The 23,333-nt window shown below is 42.2% G+C and overlaps 1 protein-coding gene across 1 annotated transcript in view; it reads right to left on the minus strand.

Annotated features, from left to right (window-relative positions):
- The window catches only part of LOC140187835 (eukaryotic translation initiation factor 4H-like), a 93,888-nt gene that overhangs the window by 32,086 nt on the left and 38,469 nt on the right, over positions 1-23,333 (minus strand). Inside the window, exons 4-5 of the mRNA XM_072243625.1 lie at positions 20,297-20,361; positions 4,083-4,176 (exon numbers count right to left, since the gene is read on the minus strand). Of these exons, the coding sequence (XP_072099726.1) occupies positions 4,083-4,176; positions 20,297-20,361 (159 nt within the window). The remainder of the gene's footprint in view (positions 1-4,082; positions 4,177-20,296; positions 20,362-23,333) is intronic.

Below are 23,333 nucleotides of genomic sequence, written 5' to 3' on the forward strand. Positions count from 1 at the left end.
TCAGCTCCTCATGATGCCAAGTTTTGAGATGCTATTCAGCAAGATGGTAGTCCTTCCAAATATGGTGGAGTGTGTTTTTAACATAAAGTAGAACCTTATATTCTCTTCTGCAATAGTCACTCCAACTATAGATACATCTGCTAGTGGGTGTATTACTTGTATTGGCTCACTCACCACCTGCTGCAGGCCCAGACTGGCATCTATGTCTTTAGGACTTGGCTAGCTTGTTCACTGGTAGTACTTCAGAGCCATTCTTAGTGATGCTCCCCACCAAAACTACATTTTATATCCTTCTTACTCCCACTGCTACTTCTAAGCTTAACTCAACAGACAGATGTCTGTTATCTAAGTATTCTCATGACACTAAATTGAGTGGAAAAGAAAATTGTGCAGAGAATACGGAGAGTCTGCAGAGAGATATAGATAGGTTAATTGAGTGGTCAAGAGTCTGACAGATGGAGTACAATATTGATAAATGTGAGGTCATCCACCTTGGAAGGAAAAATAATATTTAAATGGTGAATGATTGCAACTTGCTGTTGTGCAGAGGGATTTGGGAATAGTTATGCATGCATCACAAAAGGTTGATTAGTAGGCTCAACAGGTTATCAAGAAGGCAGTAGAGATGACCTCGATAAATATATTTAAGTCACCATTAGCTTTTTGCATAATGAGGGGATTAAAAGAGTTATGGAGAAAAGACAGGTAGGTGGAGCTGAGTCTACAGCCAGATCAGCAAAGATCTTAATGAATTGCAGAGCAGGATTAATGGGCCAGATAGCCTACTCCTGTTCTTATTTCTTACATTCTTCTGGTGGAGGATATAATGTAGTAACTAGAAAATAGTCTGGCTGTATTTCATCTGATGTCATGGGACTTAATGAAAACTACACTTAATGTTAAATATTCACAACCTCCTGTACACATGCCATTGACTGACACATAATGGGTTTGTCCTTCCAGTGGAGGAATTACATTAGTAACACACATCAAAGTTGCTGGTGAATGCAGCAGGCCAGGCAGCATCTGTAGGAAGAGGTGCAGTCGACGTTTCAGGCCGAGACCCTTCGTCAGGACTAACTGAAGGAAGAGTGAGTAAGGGATCTGAAAGTTGGAGGGGGAGGGGGAGATCCAAAATGATAGGAGAAGACAGGAGGGGGAGGGATAGAGCCAAGAGCTGGACAGGTGATAGGCAAAAGGGGATTCGAGAGGATCATGGGACAAGAGGTCCGGGAAGAAAGACAAGGGGGGGGGGGACCCAGAAGATGGGCAAGAGATATATTCAGAGGGACAGAGGGAGAAAAAGGAGAGTGAGAGAAAGAATGTGTGCATAAAAATAAGTAACAGATGGGGTACGAGGGGGAGGTGGGGCCTTAGCGGAAGTTAGAGAAGTCGATGTTCATGCCATCAGGTTGGAGGCTACCCAGGCGGAATATAAGGTGTTGATCCTCCAACCTGAGTGTGGCTTCATCTTTACAGTAGAGGAGGCCGTGGATAGACATGTCAGAATGGGAATGGGATGTGGAATTAAAATGTGTGGCCACTGGGAGATCCTGCTTTCTCTGGTGGACAGAGTGTAGATGTTCAGCAAAGCGGTCTCCCAGTCTGCGTCGGGTCTCGCCAATATATAAAAGGCCACATCGGGAGCACCAGACACAGTATATCACCCCAGTCGACTCACAGGTGAAGTGTTGCCTCACCTGGAAGGACTGTTTGGGGCCCTGAATGGTGGTAAGGGAGGAAGTGTAAGGGCATGTGTAGCACTTGTTCCGCTTACACGGATAAGTGCCAGGAGGGAGATCAGTGGGGAGGGATGGGGGGGACGAATGGACAAGGGAGTTGCGTAGGGAGCGATCCCTGCGGAATGCAGAGAGAGGGCGGGAGGGAACGATGTGCTTAGTGGTGGGATCCCGTTGGCGGTGGTGGAAGTTACGGAGAATAATATGTTGGACCCGGAGGCTGGTGGGGTGGTAGGTGAGGACCAGGGGAACCCTATTCCTAGTGGGGTGGCGGGAGGATGGAGTGAGAGCAGATGTACGTGAAATGGGGGAGATGCGTTTAAGAGCAGAGTTGATAGTGGAGGAAGGGAAGCCCCTTTCTTTAAAAAAGGAAGACATCTCCCTCGTCCTAGAATGAAAAGCCTCATCCTGAGAGCAGATGCGGCGGAGACGGAGGAATTGCGAGAAGGGGATGGCGTTTTTGCAAGAGACAGGGTGAGAAGAGGAATAGTCCAGATAGCTGTGAGAGTCAGTAGGCTTATAGTAGACATCAGTGGATAAGCTGTCTCCAGAGACAGAGACAGAAAGATCTAGAAAGGGGAGGGAGGTGTCGGAAATGGACCAGGTAAACTTGAGGGCAGGGTGAAAGTTGGAGGCAAAGTTAATAAAGTCAACGAGTTCTGCATGCGTGCAGGAAGCAGCGCCAATGCATTCGTCAACATTACATTAGTACATTAGTTGTGAAGTATGATTCAGTGAGTACATCTAAGTGCTTAAGAGGCTACTGAGTGACTGGAACAACACTGCTAATTTGGTTATCAGTAAAATCAGTTGAATTGGGTTGAGTCTGCCATGTCAAAATCTGGTGCCCAGATCCATGCCTACTGAATCTCTGAGCTTTGTCCTTTTGGCAATAGAATAGAAAATGCTGAACCTGCTTTGTAGGGCAGTAAGTAAATATTTCTGGCATTTCTGTTTCATTTCGAACATTCAGCATCTGAAGTATTTTATTCTGATTCATTCTTATTGCTTTTCAATGTAGCAGTTTTGATAAAACTGAATAGCTTAGAACATAGAATAGTACAGCACAGTACAGGCCCTTCAGCCCACAATGCCTCCCATATAACCCCCCACCTTAAATTCCTCCATATACCTGTCTAGTAGTCTCTTAAATTTCACTAGTGTATCTGCCTCCACCACTGACTCGGGCAGTGCATTCCACACAGCAACCACTCTCTGAGTAAAAAACCTTCCTCTAATATCCCCCTTGAACTTCCGACCCCTTACCTTAAAGCCATGTCCTCCTGTATTGAGCAGTGGTGCCCTGGGGAAGAGGCGCTGGCTGTCCACTCTATCTATTCCTCTTAATATCTTGAATACCTTTATCATGTCTCCTCTCATCCTCCTTCTCTCCACAGAGTAAAGCCCTAGCTCCCTTAATCTCTGATCATAATGCATACTCTCTAAACCAGGCAGCATCCTGGTAAATCTCCTCTGTACGCTTTCCAAAGCTTGGTAGACTAATTTCAAAGGATGAGGGCAATCAAAAATGAAACACCTTACTGCAAGCCTAGAGTAATATACAGACCAGATGGGGTATCAGTGAACCAGGTAGATTGTTTCATCACCATTACTGAGGCCACTTTTGTTTTGAAATTCTATATAATGTTATTATCTTAAAATTTTCATATACTATGGTGAGATTTAAAATGTGGTTCTGGATTATTTGTCCATGCCTCTGAATTTCTAACAGGTAATTTAACCATCACACCATCATTCCTGTAAAGCAGGTCATTTATGATCTCCTAAAGGCCAATGTAACTGAGTTTGTTTTGAGTTCATAACAAAAAATCAATTGCATAAAATATGTTTTGAATGCAGTATCTAGATATCAATATATACTTCTCTTTCATAAATTATGGAAAAATTATTGAACTAATTTATGAAACTTGGAAGCAAAGCACCCATTAAATAAACAAGTATTCTTAAGATAAACCTGCACTGACACACCTATGTAAAGATGAGACACTGTGAAAGAAAAAGAGACAATAGAGTATTTCAATTCTCTTAAAAATGTTCCAAAAATATAACACCTATCCTATTTGTTTGGTCCACCATGAGGGAAATGGCCTGACTACTTTTAAATGTAGCAACCTCAGTGCCTAGATCAAATATTTTGCTTATTAAATATCAATGCAGCTCCTGTTAAGCGTCAGCTCAGAGTGTACACACACTGTGAATATGAGCCAACTACTTAACTTTTCACATTACAACAGAATTATATTAATAATATAACCCAGTTTCACGATAGACATAATGAAATGGTAGAATTTATTAGCATGCAGAGGGGAACAAATCTCTCACCTCCTCTGTCATCTGATCTCCTGAACCCAAAGCCACTCTTTTCTTGCTTTCTGCCTTCTGCTATGTCAACCCGAAGAGATCGGTCACCGAGAAGCTATGAGAAAAGAGTGCATATGTTTCTTCTGTGGCATCTATTGTTTCCTTTGAATAATTTAATTAGTTTAGTCACATCTATATAATTAGGTTTGACTTAAAGCTAATATCCTTTATTATGTCTTGTACTCAATTTTTCCACAGTTCAAACTTTTATTGAGCATTTTGTTCAAATATAATTACTTTTAAATTTGTTTCCCAGTTCGGCAAGTCAACAGCTTTCAGAAATGCATGGATTTTTCAGTGGGCTACATTTATCTGTTCTGCCTTGGAGATGTGCATGTAATTACACTAATAGAATAAAAGATTCTGCTTTTAATTCTCCTCCAGAATCTTTCACCAAATTCATTCTCAATGTAATTTTTGCAGGATGATAAACATGCCCTGTCAATAAAACTACCCACAAACACTCCTTGAACATACTTAAATACCAACACACATTACTTTGAAAATATCCTTCTTTTTCTAGATCTGCTCAGAATAGTCTCTTAAATGAATAGTGTTTTCTTATGTAAAGAACAATGGCCATTTTATATTCAAAGTAGTGACTATATTCAGGGATTAAATCAAAATTTATTGTCAAAATTATAGAGCTGTAATAGATGGTGTTCTAGAAGAGTTGAGAAATCATTCATAGTTCTCTGCATTTAAGAAAGGGCCACAATTGGAAAACGGAGGGTGAGAAACCAGAGAACTATAGGCCAATAAGTCTGACGTCTGTCACCAGGAAAAGACTGGAGTTTATTATCAAAGAAATGGAGTTATAGAGTCATAGAAAACTATGGCATAGAAACAGGCCATTCAGCCCATCTAGTCCATGCCCAACCATACAAACTCCCTAGTTCCATCGACCTGCACCCAGACTATAGCCCTCCATACCCCCAGCCATCCATGTACCTATCCAAACTTCTCTTATTCATTGAAATTGAAATCACATCCACCACTTGTGCTGGCAGCTCTTGCCGCACTCTCACCACCCTCTGAGTGAAGAAATTTCCCTTCTTGTTCCCCTGAAATATTTCACCTTTCATCCACGACCATCAGGTTGTAGCCTCACCCAACCTCAGTGGAAAAAGCCTGCTTGCATTTACCTTGTCTATGCTCCTCATAATTTTGTATACCTCTAACAAATCTCACCTCAGTCTTCTATGTTCTAGGCTGTAAAGTTCTAATCTTTTCAATCTTTCCTTATAACTCAGGTCCTCCAGACCCAGTAACATCCTTGTAAATTTTCTCTGTACTCTTTCACCTTATTTACATGTTTCCTGTAGGTAGGTGACCAAAACTGCACACAATATTCCAAGTTAGGCCTCACAAATGTCTTATACAACTTCAACGTAACATTCCAATGCCTGAATTGAATTGAATTGACTTTATTACTTACATCCTTCATATACATGAGGAGTAAAAAACTTTATCTTACATCTCTGTCTAAATGTACAATGTGCAATTATGGTAATTTATAATAAATATTATGTGCAACAGGATAGTCAATATAACATAGAAATACAGTTGCATCAGCATGAATTAATCAGTCTGATGGCCTGGTGGAAGAAGCTGTCCCAGAGCCTGTTGCTCCTGGCTTTCATGCTGTGACACTGCTTCCTGGATGGTAGCAGCTGGAACAGTTTGTGGTTGGGGTGACTTGGGTCTCCAATGATCCTTTGGGCCATTTTTACATACCTGTCTTAGTAAATGTCCTGAATAGTGGGAAGTTCACATCTACAGATGTGCTGGGCTGTCTGCACCACTCTCTGCAGAGTCCTGTGATTGAGGGAAGTACAGTTCCCATACCAGGCAGTGATGCAGCCAGTCAGGATGCTCTCAATTGTCCCCCTATAGAAAGTTCTTAGAATTTAGGGGCCCAGACCAAACTTCTTCAACTGTCTGAGGTCAAAGAGGCACTGTTGTGCCTTTTTCACCACACCCAGTACTTACAGACCACATGAGATTCTTGGTGATGTGTATGCTGAGGGCCTTAAAGCTGTTCGCCCTCTCAACGCCAGATCCATTGATGTGAAAGAGGTTAGCCTGTCTCCATTCCTCCTGTAGTCCACAACCAGCTCCTTTGTTTTTGCGACATTCAGAGAGCAGTTGTTTTCTTGACACCACTGTGGCAGGGTACTCAATACATTGATCTATGAAGGCCAATGTGCCAAAAGCTTTCTTTATGACCCAATCTACCTGTGATGCCACTTTCAATGAATTATGGACCTGTACTCTGAGATCCCTTTGTTCTACTGAACCTTTCAGATCCCTACTGCTCACTGTGTCAGACCTACCCTGTTGGTCCTCCCAAAATGCAATGCCTTACACCTGGGAAAATCCATCTGGCATTTTTCAGCCCATTTTACCTGCTGGTCCAGATCCCACTGCAAGCTCTGACAGTCTTCCTTGCTGTCCACTACACTCGCAATCTTGGTGTCATCTCCAAAATTGCTGATCCAGTTAACCACATTACGATCCAGACTGTTGATATAGATGACATACAACAATGAACCCAGCAGCGATCCCTGCAGCACTCCACTTGTCACAGGCCACCAGTCAGAGAGGCGACCATCTACGACCACTCTCTGGCTTTGCCTGCAAAGCCAATGTCTAATCAATTTATTACCTCATCTTGAATGGCAAACAACTGAACCTTCTTGACCAACCTCCCATATGGGATCTTATCAAATGCCTTGCTGAAATCCGTGTAGACAAAATCCATCAACCTTCCTTGTAACTTCCTCAAAAAACTCTTTGATTAGTTAGACATGACCTATCACACACAAAGTCATGCTGACTATCCCTAATTAATCCCTGTCTATCCAGATACTCATATATCCGGTTCCTTAAATACCTTCCAACAACTTTCCCACTACTAATGTCAGGCTCACTGGCCTATAACTTCTTGGTTTATCCTTAGAGCCCTTCTTAAACAACACAACAACATTAGCTATCCTTCAGCCCTCCGGTACCTCACCTGTCATAACATGACTGTCTTGGAAAAAGAAAATTTATTTTAAGTTTATGATGATGTAGTTAGCAGGTTAAATAAGAGGAACTCATGAATGAAATATACAGTATTTGGATTTCCAAATGGCATTTGATATGGTGACACAACAGTAGCTACTCTATAAAAAGAGAGACATGGTATTAAGGGTGAACCTCAAGATGGTTCGCAAAGCTACTCCTTTCACTTCTTTTATGTCTTGTCTTTATTTCAGATGTGGTTCTGTTACAGTCTGCTAGTGTGTTTTCGGATCGTTCAGGCAATCTGGAGCTTTGCTGTCTCCAAGAGGGTTCCACAAGGCTGGGAACAAAACATGTAGCATGGAGGCCAGGAAGACAGGTGCCAAGGAAGACTGAAATCACTGAGGAGGGTGTGGAGGGCAAGTGAGTGTTCAGCACCATCTACAGCCTCTCACTCACTGCTGCCGGAAGAGGGTTCTCTCTCCCTCTCACTCACTCGCTGCTCTCCAGGGAAGGTCCTTGCATTCAAATGATCTCTCTCTCCCTCAGTGCTGTCAGAGGATGGTGCCGGAGCAAGGTTTAATCACCGTGGTTTGGAGATTTGGACATTAATTCAGGTTTATGATGTGTTCTGGTTTCTTGTCACTTTTTTTGTTGCTACTTTGGGGTGACTTTTGAAACAGGCAACCTGCAGATAATGAACGCTGAGCTGAACTGAAATATGCCTTTTGACTTTGTGTGTTTTTGCTCTTTTTTTCTACTAATATGCATATGGGGGGGTTGATGTTTTTCTTTTCTTTGAACGTGTTGGTTCGTGTTTCTTTGTTTCATGGTTGCATATGCTTTGATAATAAATGTACCTTGAATCTTTGAAGGATAATATATACGGACAGAGTTTTGATTACAAGGCACACAAAAAGAATGGGGGGTTAAAAAATCATTTTCAGATGGGCAATCTGAAACTTGTTGGGTGCCAGGCATACTTATAAGACAAAGGGTCCAAGATTACTAGCAATAAAGGAAGATGGAAAGGTAAGTTATGAGGAATGACATAAGAAGTCTGCTGCAAAGATTAAGTTAGTGAGTTGGCAGGTGAAATATAATGTAGAGAAATGTTGCAATATCCATGGGGGGGGAAGAATAGAAAAGGATTGATATTATTTAAATGGTATGAGACAATGAATTCTGGTCTTCATTGAGAACTGAGTGTTCTAATATAAGAAGCAAGAAAACTAGCATGCAGATCCATTTGGTAAAAAGAAGACAGTGGAATGTTGGCACGCACGACACGAGGAAATCTGCAGATGCTGGAATTTCAAGCAAAATACATAAAAGTTGCGGGTGAACACAGCAGGCCTGGCAACATCTCTAGGAAGAGGTACAGTCGTTTCAGGCCGAGACCCTTCGTCAGGACTAACTGAAAGAAGAGTTAGTAAGAGATTTGAAAGTGGGAGGGGGAGGGGGAGATCCAAAATGATAGGAGAAGACAGGAGGCGGAGGGATGGAGCCAAGAGCTGGACAGGTGATTGGCAAAAGGGATATGAGAGGATCATGGGACAGGAGGCCCAGGGAGAAAGAGAGGGGGAGGGGTGAAGCCCAGAGGATGGGCAAGGAGTACAGTGAGAGGGACAGAGGAAGAAAAAGGAGAGAGGGAAAAAGAATATATAAATATATAAAATAAATAAATAACGGATGGGGTACAAGGGGGAGGAGGGGCATTAACAGAGGTTAGAGAAGTCAATGTTCATGCCACCAGGTTGGAGGCTACCCAGACGGAATATAAGGTGTTGTTCCTCCAACCTGAGTGTGGCTTCATCTTGACAGTAGAGGAGGCTGTGGATAGTGGAATGTTGGTCTTTATTGTAAGAGGGATTCCATACAAGAGCAGAGGAGTCTTGCATGTGGCTTTGCTGAGGCCATATCTGGAGTAATCAGCATATTTAAGCATGGATATATTTAGCTTAGAGATTGTATGGATTAATTAAATTGTTTTCTGGAATGTGTTATGATAAAAGTAGATTGTGTCAATATTTATAGGTGTTTAAATGGCTAAGGCAGATATGATTCTTTGGGTTGATCCAATGAACATATTTCCCCTGGTGGGGGAATCAACAACATGGGAGCATGGTCACAAAATATCAATTAGGTTTGAGCTGAGGAAGCATTTCTCTTAGTGGTTCAGAATCTCTTGAGTTTTCTTCTATAGGCTGAAAGAGCATTACTTTGGGGCTAAGATGCAACACAAGGTAGCAACAATCACACACAGCACAAAGCACATATAGCACATATAAGATAGTAAGCACGTATGCACGTATGTCAGCAAAGTATAGTTTCACAAAAAAATATATAGTCCAAGACCTTAAGTCCATGAATGATGCAGAAATCTGCAGTTGAACACAATATGGTGTCTTCTGCCAAATGAAAACTGAGGGGCAGCACCAACTCTAGCCTGGACACCGTGCCACACTGCCCATAGTGGAGTGCACCAATCCGACACCTCACTCCTGGGGGCTGTAAACAGGAAACACCATGGCTTGAGGCCTAGTCCTCGCTACAACCAAGGCCACGTAGCTCCCCCACCGTCCACCAACAAATCAGTGAAGCAGACATGCAACATTCCACATTAACAATGTCAAACAGGGTCTTGCAATCACAAGAAAAGCGACTAAGACAATTACTTGTTGCTAGACTGCACACGTCCTTCATGCACCAATGCCTCTGACACCAATCCACACAAAGCGCACCTCCTTCAGTTTCTTCGCCAATGAGTAACCCATTAACAGGGTAGCCCAGCAGTACTTTAAATTCCTAATGCTCAGCAGGATCTTGGAATCATAAAAAATATGTTTAAAAAGGACAATTACACCTTTCGGTAACCCTGTAGAAGCTGCTGTGATGGAACGTACCACCATTTTACCGGAAGGAAAACATTTAGGCCAACAGTAAGGACAGCCATGATTTAGAAAACGATATAACCTTGAGGAGCAACAGGATCCACTCTGGATCCTATTTCTTTGTGCAGTAGTTGGGTGAGGATTCAGCACCCAGAAAGGAAATGCAGTTACATAACAGAGACAGGGAGACAGTTGTGAATTCATTACCAATGGTCTAACTTAACCTTGCTGTTATATAACAGGAGATGGCCAAATAAGAACAAAGCAAACCCCAAAGGCTAGTATGTCAGAGTGCAGAAATGTGGCTATCTGATTTGTCATATCCTGAGATCAACCAGATGCTAAAATATTCAATTTCTTTGGAGATTTTCATATTGAGTTGTTCCAGTTCTATGGAGCAAAGGAGAATTGGTGCAAAACTACCAATGCACCTGTAGTAGTCAGGTAAAAGAAAAGCAGACAGCAATTCATGATATGTTCAGTGCCCCTTGATAGGTTTAAAGAAAAGACAGAAAAATACTTCAAAGTATGAACACAATCGAAGTACATATATTTGCTTTCAGGACAACAATTCCCATTAAATAGCTCAAGTTTTTAGGCATTGCTCTCAATGGTGTGGGGTCCAGGGTATGGAGATGATGCTTAGCCACAAACCTTACTTATTGACATAAAACACTCCTAAAGTAACTCACGTAGATGAGGTAGTGAAAACAGTTTTTTTCCCTCAGATCAATTATAAAAACAAATTGAGGTAGCGTTTGATGAAGGGTCTCAGCCTGGAATGTCAACTGTTTACTTTTTTTCATAGATACTGCCTGGCCTGCTGAGTTCCTCCATCATTTTGTGTGCCTTGCTTGGATTTCCAGCATCTGCAGATTTTCTCTGGTTTGTCATTTGGAGGTTTATAATTTTTCGTTAAGCTCAACACCTAACTCACGGCGCATACTTCTTTATGTTGGATCATATATTCTTGTCAAAACAAAATACTGTTAGTTTAGTCACCATGATCAATGCCATAGTAAAATTTAATTCAGAAAGAGATGTAGTCTAGTCTATTCAAGAGACACAATCTAGTAGCAAAATATATCCTCTGGGACAGAATGTTTTGAATTAGTTATCTGTCACGAAAAAATCAGTCCTGAAGTTCTGTACTTATTTTTCTTCGATATCCTCTCACATATTTTGGTCTATTTTAGGCACTTTCATTGATAGATAGAGAAGGGGTGTTCAAGCTTATGGTCTTATTGTCAATCAAAAGTAAACTGCAGAGTGGTTGAACAGAAGTCACTAGTGAATTTTAGGAGCTGTAGGTCAATCATTGCAGATGGTTCCTGAACTCCAGTTCAAATATTTGAAACACAGGAGAGGGGTAAACCTCCAGAAATATAGAATAGCAAAGCTTTAGGGATGAGTTATGTACTTCAAAATTTAAATATGCCAGTGATGCAAGAAACTTTATTTCTCAGGTCCTCCTTTTTATAGGAAAACAAGAAGATCTTTGATAAACACCTATTTTTCTTTATTTTTCATTCCCATTCTTCTCCTTGCTAGCATTTTATTTTGCTAAACTATTATTCTGAGTGGTAATGATGACTTACGGTATGACATTCTTATCAGTAAATTGCAAATCTCTTCATTTATGATTTAGTGCCTGCTTCACACATACAATATTATAGGCTAGTAACAAACATCTCTTTGACAACAATATGCAGCATTTATGACTTTTTTTCCTGGGACATGCACAAGAAAACCAGTGTGATCATTTGTGCATGCCACATTTGGCAAATAATGTTGATGCCACTAAAATCTTTTCTGGTTTGATTAATAGGACTGGATGTTACAATCCCTAAAGTTTCTGCACTGCACTTGACTTGAGTGGAAGTAGTTCTTAAAGATGACCACTAGATGATGTTACTACCATTACGACACATCTTCATTTGTGTACCTTGACATCACTGGGTGTTTTGGCCTTTTATCACAAGATGCCCTCAGCCGAGGCAGGCCCACCACAGGCTGATCAGACCTGCGTGTCGTGTCACATGGTTAGTCTCTAGATGGTCACTCGGCAGCCCAGACACCGTCCCTTCTTTTCGGCCACAGCCAGTGACTGCTCATTTCGGCGGCATTAGCAAGTGCTTTGATTGCCTTCCTATGGGCCTGCCCTCTGACTCCTACTTCCCTCAGCAGCCTTACGGTGGAACTGGCACCCCATCTCAACTGGCGCGCTTTTACGTTCTGGCCTCGCTCCTCTGCTCCAACTACAAGGTTGGCACATCGCAGCCTTTTCCGTTCGTAAGCCTCATCCACAGCATCCTCCCAGGGGACCATCAGCTCAATGATAAAGACGCACCGACAGGAGTTGAATCAAAGGACCAGGTCAGGCTGCAGGTTGGTCATTGCAATTTCAGATGGGAAGGTAAGTTTCTGGCCTAAATCAACACGCATTTCCCAGTCCCTGGCTGCACTCAGTGGGCATGACTCGTGAGGCAAGGGGTTAGCCCCGGTTTCTGTCCTTCCCGGATGAAGGATGGTAGTTGTGGGACCGTTGTCTGGGCATTGAGAGGCCTGGCGTTGGTGGTTACTCTCTTACACTCAAGTTCAGCTGCCAAACACCTCAGCACTTGGTTGTGTCGCCAGGCCAGGTGTATCTGCCTTGTGTTAGGCTGGTCTTGCAACTAGCCACGATGTGCTTGAGGGATGCCGGAACTGCGCACAGAGGACAGGCTGGATCCTCTCCCAGCCAAAGATTTAGGTTTGTAGGAGAGGGCAGAACATCATATGTTGCTCTGATGATGAAGCTCAATCTGTTTGATTCCATGCTCCACAGCTCACTCCATGTGACTTTCCTCCTCTCAACACCCTCCTACCTCATCCAGCAGCCTTGCTTGGCTTGGGATATTGCTTTCGCACATCTGGCTGCTTCCTGGTGGTGCACCTCCTCCACCACCAGGTGCCGGCGTTCAGTTGTAGTAGCCTTTTGCCAGGTAGGTTTCATCACTTCAAGGCCAAAGCCTCCTCTGCCCTGTTGGACATAGCCCACTATGTCCCGGTGTTGGAGGGCGGCTTCTGCGTCCAGTACTGCTGCGGCTGGAATCCATTTCTTCCCTGTTGCTAGAGCAGGACCAACGCCTCTTATGATTGGATCCCGAGATTTTTTGAGTGTCATTTCCAGCCTTGCTTTGGCACATTTGTATTCCTCACCAGGCTAGAAATTGGCAGAGAAAGGGCACCGTTCCGGTAAAGTCCTATGTTGCTAAGACATCTTGGTAGCACTAGCCACTTCCTCACATGTGAGTTCACCAGCCTCCAGCCGATTTGCATGAGACATAGTGACCTCATAGATGGTAATTGGCCACATAAGTTGGGGCAGCAGTCCAAACTGAAAGCACCAAAGCTTCAACCTCCCTGGGAGAGCCATGTTGTTGATTAGCTTGAGGCCACTGATCATATCCTGCCTTAGTTGTTCCGCCTGCTCTGTGACTCTGAGGTCTGCATGTACCAATGTCCGAGGCTTTTGATGGGCTTCTCCAGGACAGATGGTACTGGCTCAGCGTTGATACAAAACCTTATATCGGTGAGCCGGCCTTTGACAATTGAGATACTGAGAGACTTACTGGGTTTGATCTCCATTCGTGTCCATTTGATATTTTGCACAACAACCTTCTTTTACCTTCATGCTGGAATATGTGCAAACCCTATCATCTCCTTGTTTATGCGCATTCACTGGAAACTACACTTAGAATTTGTAAACCTATTTTTGATCATACTTACAGTCTATGAATGCCATGGCATATCTCAAGTGATGAAAAAATTCAAATCTGCTTATGTCTCGCCCCTCAGAAAATGACATTCAACTTCTGCTTCTTCATATCAGCGACAGTTTTAATGAATTCAGCATGGTAAATGAGGCATCAAAGAAGAAGTGAATGGAAAATCGATTGATCCTGTCATATCTCAGAAGCAATTTAAGATTTAAACTTGAAATGTTGTCACCATTTTGACTGCTATTGATAACAATCTTAATATTTCTCTTCAGTTCCAGGAGATATTCCTGGCAAGGCACAATTCATGGTACAAGTGATGCACAGTTTCATTAGGCACAGTGTCCAGGGTCAAAGTGCATCTATCTCAAAATTTCAACATTTTGTTGCGTCCTTCCAACTCATTCAACAAAGAAAGATTTATTGGCCTCTATGCTGCCAGCTAAATTGCATTTTACAAATGTCTGGCTTTCCCCATGCCAGAATTCATTTTCTCTGAAGTCAGTATTAGTGCACTACATGCAATAATCATGGTGACAAAATGACTATGGCTGATTAAGAGGGTGTTTCTGCGTGTGATTGCATGTGCATGTGCGTATGCGTATGTATAAAATGTCCCAGATGAATCAAAGCAAGAAGTCAGTCCAGCAAAGATGGATTCTCATTGCTGGCCTACAAGACTGGTGAAGGCTATGCTGGATAGGGGAAATGAATGAATTAGAACCGGTGAGGTATGAATATTTATAAATGTCATGGTCATTTTTGATTTTCTGTTGATTTTGTCCAGAGGAATGCTATGCGCTTGGATGAGGCAGAACTCTGTAATCAAGTAGCAGTGAGCCACTTATTTCAGCCTCCTGAGGGCCACATGTTCCATCATGCTGCCTGCTCTGCAGACACAAGCTCTGGTGGCCGGAGAGCCAACTCTGGGTCTTCTGTTCTCCGTAGCTTCCTGCTATGGAGATGGGAGATTGAAAACCTGGCTGAGTGGTGCCATAACAATGACCTCTTACTCAATGTCAGCAAGACCAAAGAGCTGATTATTGACTTCAGGAGGAGGACACTGGAGGTCCATGAGCCAGTCCACATCGAAGGATCAGAGGTGGAGAGGGTCGCAACTGTAAACTCCTCAGTATTTTTATTTTGAAGGACCTGTTCTGGGCCCAGCATGTAAGTGCAATTACAAAGAAAACACGGCAGCTTCCTTAAGAATTTGTGAAAATTCCTCTTGACATCTAAAGCATTGGTAAACTTCTATATATGTAGGGGAGAGCATATTCACCGGCCGCATCACAGCCTGTCGTGGAAACACCAATGGCCATGAACAGAAAACCCTACTAAATGTACTGAATACAGCCTAGTCCATCACAGGTAAAACCCTCACCCCATTGAGCACATCAACATGAAACATTGTTGCAGGTAAGCAGTCTCCCTCATCAATGGACCCCCACTACCTAGGACATGCTCCCTTCTCACTGCCGCCACCAGGAAGAAGGTACAGGAGCCTCAACACTCACACCACAAGCTTCAGGAACAGCTATCACCCTCAACCATCAGGCTCTTGAACCAATCAGTGTCTATTTTGCATCAATCAAGCTCGTTGCTGATTGAGAACAAAGAGCAATGAATTACCAATTGTCACTTGCTGGGAAGAAGGCATTAATGGATACTGGCCTGCAACAGAGCCAATAAAAAGGTGCTAAAATCAGACATATGATCTACAGCCAAGGACACTGAACTGCTACATGTGGATTGATAAGAAATGAATACAACAGTGGTCACTTCAATTGCAGTATCAGCGATAATTCCGGAGTATCACCAGCAAGAGGAAGAACCCCCACGCGAGGAACTGGGAGAAGGAAGGATCGATCGTCTGGCCAACAGATATCCCTTATTTCAGAGTTATAAATTGGACAAGTTGTTTGAGGGAATATTGGTAAAGAGGGAACAGTAGAATTCATGGGTTAAGTTGCTGACTTGGGGTCAACATAGTTACATTGTTGTTTGTGCAGAAACAATAAAGTGTGAGCTTCAATTAATTATGAATTTCCTAACCTAGTTCCATTGAGGAACTATACATATATATATAGATAGGTAAATGCAAACAAGCTTTTTCTGCTGAGGTTGGGTGGAACTACAACGAGAGATCATGGGTTAAGGGTGAAAGGCGAAAAGTTTAAGAGACACATGAGGAAATGAGGGGAAACTTCTTCACTCAGAGGGTCGTGAGAGTGTGCATGCGAGCTTGATTTCAATGTTAAGAGAAGTTTGGATAAGTACGTAGATAGTAGGGGTACGGAGGGCTATGGGCCCCATGCAGGTCAATGGGAGTAGACAGTTCAACTGGTTTGGCACAAACTAAATGGGCCAAAAGGCCTGTTTCTGTGCTGTACATTTCTATGACTCTACCCAAAATCTTTGTCTGCATGGTCCTGCTTATTCAGTCTGCAACACTGAGCTTTTATTATCACAATTATTATAAAATTAAGGAAACAAATAAACTGATTGGTAGAATTCCAACTATGAAACTTTGAGTGAGTGAAAAGTTGTATGTTTAGTGACACGGACAACTCAGCCCTGGTCAGTTTTATTTCTCTGCTACCACAAGAGCAATAAACTTCCTTGGGGCATTCTGATTAGATTTCTACCTCTGCTTTTCTTCATAGCTTTCTGGGAGCCAAGTCAATTTAGTTACAAAGGCATCTTCCATTGCAAGCCATTTGGTTATCTCTTCTACCAACATTTAAAATTCATCTGAATGACCCTTGTCCTTCCTCAAAGGATCTCCTCTCTTTCCTCTGCTCACAACTCCTCTTTCTTCCCTAAGCAGTAATGTTGCTTAAATAAATTAATATGAACATAGTTCAGGGATTTTTGGGAGTGTTCATGATTGATGTTGAAACCTTAATTTCATCCACACTCCACTCCTTACACTTCGTTCTATCCTTCACTCACATTTTTTTTTCAGTTATTCCTTTGAAGGTGATTTTTTTTTTGGCTCTTCAGTTGGCATTTACCGGAAATACTTAAGGCAACATGTGAATGATGAAGCCAATTAAAGGATTAAAAAATTCAGGCATCAGCAAAATCTGAATGGAACTCACTGATACAAAAGACTGCATAACTTAAAATGCATAACACCACTTTTATGTGACCATTATCATTTGATCAAAGTTTGCCTGCAGTCTCTATATTGGAATGAGGTTCCTATGATTGCATTCATTTGGGGGATGCTCATCTTACTTATTTCTATTTCATATACTGAAATCACAATATCTTTAGTCATAGTCATAGTCATACTTCATTGATCCCGGGGGGAAATTGGTTTTTGTTACAGTTGCACCATAAATAATAAATAGTAATAGAACGTTAAATAGTAATATGTAAATATGTAAATTACACCAGTAAATTATGAAATAAATCCAGGACCAGCCTATTGGCTCAGGGTGTCTGACCCTCCAAAGGAGGAGTTGTAAAGTTTGATAGCCACAGGCAGGAATGACTTCCTATGACGCTCTGTGCTGCATCTTGGTGGAATGAGTCTCTGGCTGAATGTACTCCTGTGCCCACCAAAATCAATTTAAATAAATGTAAGTTCAATTAACAATCACCTTTTGTTAACTATAAATTGAAAACTCTGTTGAGCTTGTTTTTCAGTTGTGGCAATGACTTGAATTTCATTTTAAACTAGTTTAACGCAGTAACCTTGAATCTCCCACTCATTCTTAATTATGTTTTGATGAACATTGGCAAGATGCAGAGCTGGGCTGAGAAGCAGTTCCACTGAGGAAAGTGTGAAGTGATTCACTTTGGAAGGTCCAATTTGAAGGCAAAATACAGGGTTAATGGCAGGATCCTTAGCAGTGAGAAGGAACAGAGGTATCTTGGGGTCTACATGCATAGATCCCTCAAAGTTGCCACACAAGTTGATAGGGTTGTTAAGAAGGTGTATGGTGTGTTGGTCTACAGTTCAAGTTTAAATGTCATTCAACCATACATGAATGCCCATGAATACAGCCAAATGAAACAGCGTTCCTTCAAGGCCAAGGTGTAAAGCACCGTACCAACAATCATACACAGCACAAGACACATAAAGCACACATAAGATAGCAGTAAGCATACAGACATACAGCCATGTCTTGTAGATTGATGTGCATGAATGTTTTGGGCATGAACAAGCCCATAGCAGTCCACAGATGAAAGCAATCCAGCTTGTTTTCCACTGAGCGAACATTGGAGAGCAGCACCGATGGGAGGAGACTCCACGCCACACCATCTCTGTTGTCTTCTCTCCTGGGCAACTGCAACAGGCAAGACCGCGGCTTGAGGCCTAGTGCGTGCTACAACCAGGCCCTTGCAGCTCACCTGCCACCAGGTCATGCCACTAAACCAATGAACCAGACTTGCAATATTCTACATTACCAACGTCCAACAGGATCTTGCAATCACAAGATAAACATCCAAGACAATCACTCACTGTTACAACACACACCATCTTCGCGCACCAACTCCGATGCCTTTCTGAAGCAAGCAGCAACACAGTCCACACCAAGCCCAGCTCCTCCAGCTCCCCGACTAGCAAGCAACTCACTGGTGGGGTAGACCCGCAATACTTGATGTTCTTGATTTTCAGCAGTGTTTTGCAATCATAAAAAAAAGACATAAAGGACAGACAATTGCACCTCTGGTTGGACTTGGAGTGACCACTGCATCTGAATGTGCCGCCATCTTCCTGAAGATTATTAGTCAGGGGATTGAGATCAAGAGCCTCAAGGTAATGTTGCAGTTATATAAAACACTGGTTAGACCACACTTGGAATATTGTGTTCAGTTCTGATTGTTTCATTATAGGAAGGATGTGGAAGCTTTGGAGAGAGTGCAGAGAATGATTTACCAGGATGCTGAGTGAACTTGAGGGCATGTCTTATGAAGACAGGTTGAGCAGGCTCAGGCTTTTCTCTTTGAAGCAATTCAGGATAAGAGGTATACAAGATGATAAGAGGCATAGATTGAATGGATAGCCAGCGATGTTTTCCTAGAACAGAAATGGCCAATACAAGGACGCATACTTTTACGGTGAGTGGAGGAAAGTAAGAGAGTGTGTGTGCGTGTGTGTGTGTGTGTGTGTGTGTGTGTGTGTGTGTGTGTGTGTGTGTGTGTCTGTGTGGGCGGGGGGCAGTGGCGGGTAATGCCAGAGATAAGTTCTTTATACAGAGAGTGGTGAGTGCATGGAATGCCCTGCCAGGGGTAGTGGCAGTACAGGCAGATACATTAGGGGCATATAAGATACTCTTACATAAGTACATGGATAATAGAAAAATGTAAGTCCATGTAGGAGGGAAGAGATAGATCGACCTTAGAGGAGGTTAAAGTGTTAGCATAACATTGTGGGTGAATTTTCTATGTTCTATGCTGCTTGAGTGCACGGATCCAGTAAAGGTTTTGTATTCAAGCTCACTTTAGAGGACTTTATATGCAAACAGGAACACAAGTTCTTGTAGCATAGCTGGCACAGTATTTTCCCGATAGAAAAAAAGCAGACCAAAGATTTAAAGCACCTAACCATTGAAGAGAACAACTGACTCATGATCTAACCTTCATAATGTAAATGACAAGTTCAACACTTATAATTAGATGACACATTTAACAAACATGACATGTAAACTATGCTTTCATGTCACAGAAATATTGTCGCAGTATTGCTGGTAAATGGCAGCAGGTCCACATTACCTGATCAACACCTTCCTGAACTTGATGGCTGAGCTCTGCCAGTGATTTCCTTTCTGCATCCCATTCCAGGACACCACATGGAACCCAATTAAACTGAGATTCCCTAGCATTTATACCAGAGAATCTGCTCTCAGACACTCACCAGAAAAAAATACGAGGCTCTCCGAGGGAGAAGGCAAAGAATAGATTGCCTTTTGAAATTACTTGTGCTTGCTTTAATGTTTTTATTGATTTAAAACCATGTAGTAAGTGATGAGATTGATCTTATTTGTATTGTTTCACTCTTGATAGTCTGTAATGCAAGAGGAGGGCTTTGTTCACTCCCAGAGAATTCGAGAGCAACGTTTGTTCTGGTCCACCCAACTCACCTGATAACACTGTTCAAGCTCTTGACATTATCTGGGGTCTCACTGATTATCTCCAGGATCAGCTCAGCCTGCAAGTTCAGCCTTAAGGACTGACAGCATGTCAAGATTAAGTAATGGAATCTTGTCTGGGGAGGCACCAGGCCCCACTCAAGTAAATTCAAACTATTAGATTTGTTTTCTTAAAATAATACTTGCACAAACCTAGATCTATCCTGACAGCACCTCTATTAATTTTGGAACCAACACCAAACTCTAACTATATTCTTTAAGTCTGGCAATGTTTATCAATTCTATTTATATCTATTGTATAGATCATGTACAGTGCAATAACTAAAAGAATGTTACAGTAGAAAATGTCTGCAGAGCAGTTTTGAATACATATCCAAATAACCAAACATAAAATAGGTACTCACAGCACCATCATAGGTCAGGGCTTCTTTAAGAGATTCCAGGTCATAAAATTCGACATAACAAAAGCCTGAAAAATATTTAAATCTGATTTTATGGATTTGACTGATGGCTAAACCTACTAATGTTTGTAAAACCAACAAATTAACAGCTTCTAATACAAATGAATTGAACCATTGAAAAAGTGGTTAAAATGCCATTTTATCAGAGAATCAATGGGCTATCCAATCATAGGAAGCATCACGACTAATGTACATAGGTGCACTACCCAGATGGAAATTTAGCAGCAAGTAAATTTAGGAATTGGTAGAGCTAGTTAATGCAATGCACTCTTCCGACACCTTCCCCTTGGATCTGTTTATTTCCAAGCAAAATACCCTGAAACAATTGGCTATCACCTGGATTTCACCTGCTGCTTCATCTGTGCTGGAGAAGGTTAAGGTATCCTTGGAGATTAACCACCGCTTTACAGATCACAGAGAACAGGAACTCAATCTTGGTAACTTTTGCTTCTGTAACAATTCATTACCTCATCACACACTTTAACAGATGACTGGTACTAGTCAAGAGACAGCAGCAATGTTATATACTAATTGGGTATTTCTTCCAAAACAATTTTTGATGACTTGATACTCGCAGAATATTTTCAAGTCATGAGAATGTTACTGTGTGACACCAGGAGACTGATTTACAGCTTCACTTAATAGAGTGTGTAATCTGACTGGATATTTGCACATTAGAGAGTTTGGTGTCTGTAGTATTTTAGTGTTAACAAGCTCTGATAAAATACACAGTGAAATCCTCATATGCAGAGCTGTTGGCTTGTGGATTTTGAGCGTGAGTTTTGAAAAAGTGAGTTGGGCCAGTTGGGACATTCAATGGGTTTGAGATTGGCAGAACTGCTGGCTTGTGGATTTTGAGCATGTTTTGAAAAAGCCAGTGGGGTCAGTCAGGACATTCGGCAGGCTTGAGAGATTGGGTAGTTAGCCATTTGTTAAGGGCCATTGTGTGAGTGGGTCAGTGTTAGAATAGAAAGGTTAATGCTTTGGCTCAAGAGGCTTAGGAGAGGTGAGACAAAGGCTAATGTAGGTTTCTGGCAAATTTCTTTCTTTCTTTTCTTTTTATTGTGCAATTAGAGTGGTGGTAATGCCAGGCAGGTTAGTGGAATGCTCTTCTTACGGGAAGACAGGGAAACCTCAAGTATCCATGATAAAACAAGCAAGAAAAACAACACATAAATGCAAAAAGATTCTGCAGGTGCTGGAAATCCAGAGTAACATACACAAAATGCTGGAGGAACTCAGCAGGTCAGGCAGCATCAATGGAAAGGAATAAAGAGTCAATGTTTCAGGTGAAACACTTCACCAGAACTGGAAAATAAGGGGGAAGAAGCCAGAATAAGAAGGTGGGGGAGGGGTAGGAGTATAAGCTAGCAGGTGATAGGTGAAGATTACTTCCCAGGCAGGACACGTGAATGTGGTCTCCTCAAATTGCATTTGGGCAGGACCTAAAGTCAAGTTCTCCACTGTTCTTTCCATTTGTATCAGAACTGGCCACATTTTGCTGTGATTCCCCTCTTTTTCTTTCATTTGCATACTCTAGTTTGCTGGGCACAGAAAGAACTTAAATACTGCTTGACAGCCACATTATTTCACTCGATTGGAGAAATTCCCTTTGGCCACCAATTGCGCTCCTCTACTTTCTTGCCTGGCACTTCCTGCAGAGACACATGAGACTGCAGATGCCAGAATCTGGAGCAACAGTTTGCTGAAGGAACTCAGCAGGTCAAGTAGCATCTGTGAGGAGAAAGTATCCGTTGATGTTTCAGGTAAAAACCATGCATTAGTATATAACGCACTGGTTAAGATTTTTACTGCTATGCTGTACGTATTTCATTTTAGCAGTACTGTGACAGCAGTCTGTTCTGCATTTAGCATGTTTGGGTTTGAGCTAAAGGGGCTAGGTTGTTCAACTTATGAATATTGTGTCAGCCAATCAGGATGGTGAAATTAGAAGCAGGGTCTAGAGAACACTGGGTGAAGAGGTTTTTGTGACGGACACTGGTGTGGGTCAAGGTCTTTTTGGCAGGAGCTGGGAGAAGACAGGAGGGAAGATGGCTGAGGATGCTGTCCCTGTTGCACAAGGTGCTTTGGGCAGATCAACGGCTTCAAGGAGGAAGGACAATAATCCCATGGGGGAGCCTCTTTGTTCGAAATGGATTTTGAGTGAAATTCAGAAGGTGGTGTGTGCTTTCACATAGACCATGGGTCCAGCACGTGAGTTAAAGACAACTTCAAGGTGAGCTCCAACTTATGTGCACACTTGGACTGAGTTAACTGTAATGGGCTCTTTTTATTTATTTTTTCTTTTCTTTTTGTTACTGTTTGATAAAGCTGAAATTTGTATGCAGTGTACGATCCGTTATTTCTTTCTGATGACTAATTGCATGGGGGCAGTATTCACACTGCTTGGGAACTGGGGGGGTCGACACACCCCAACTTCCCGGTTTTGGAGAGTCCTAAGTCATAGCAACCGCAGACGTATGGAGGTTGAGGAAGGTGGTTTTCTCACCGCTGAGTCCAGTGGCTGTTATCTAGGGGCTAACGAGCCACGTCTCTAGAGACGCCTGATAAAAAGGGGTTTCAAGTCGTAATATCATATTTGTCCAGGGATTGGAAAACATCTGTCATCATTGTTAGTTGGATGTATAGGGTCATTCTTGAGATGAGCAAACCTCTAGTGTTCAGGTTGTTTCATTTACAAGATTTTGCCAACAAAAAAATGCTTTCTTTAACCTTGGCATCAGTTATTCTGGGAAATATCTGTCTCAACTGTTGAAATCCTTCATGAAAAGTTTTGTGCCTGGTGACAGCAGATTCCATCCTTGCAGTCTTGAACCCAGTATTTCTGCTTTTTCCTTTGACAAAGCCAAGTCTCTGACCAGGTCATTTAAGTTAGATTGAGTTATCAGCTGAGGCTTACTTGAATAATGTGTTCAAAATTTGTAGCAATACCAGTGTCATTTTCCATTCCTGGCTCATG

The sequence above is a fragment of the Mobula birostris genome, chromosome 25, assembly GCF_030028105.1.
Source record: "Mobula birostris isolate sMobBir1 chromosome 25, sMobBir1.hap1, whole genome shotgun sequence".
Lineage (NCBI taxonomy): Eukaryota > Metazoa > Chordata > Chondrichthyes > Myliobatiformes > Myliobatidae > Mobula > Mobula birostris.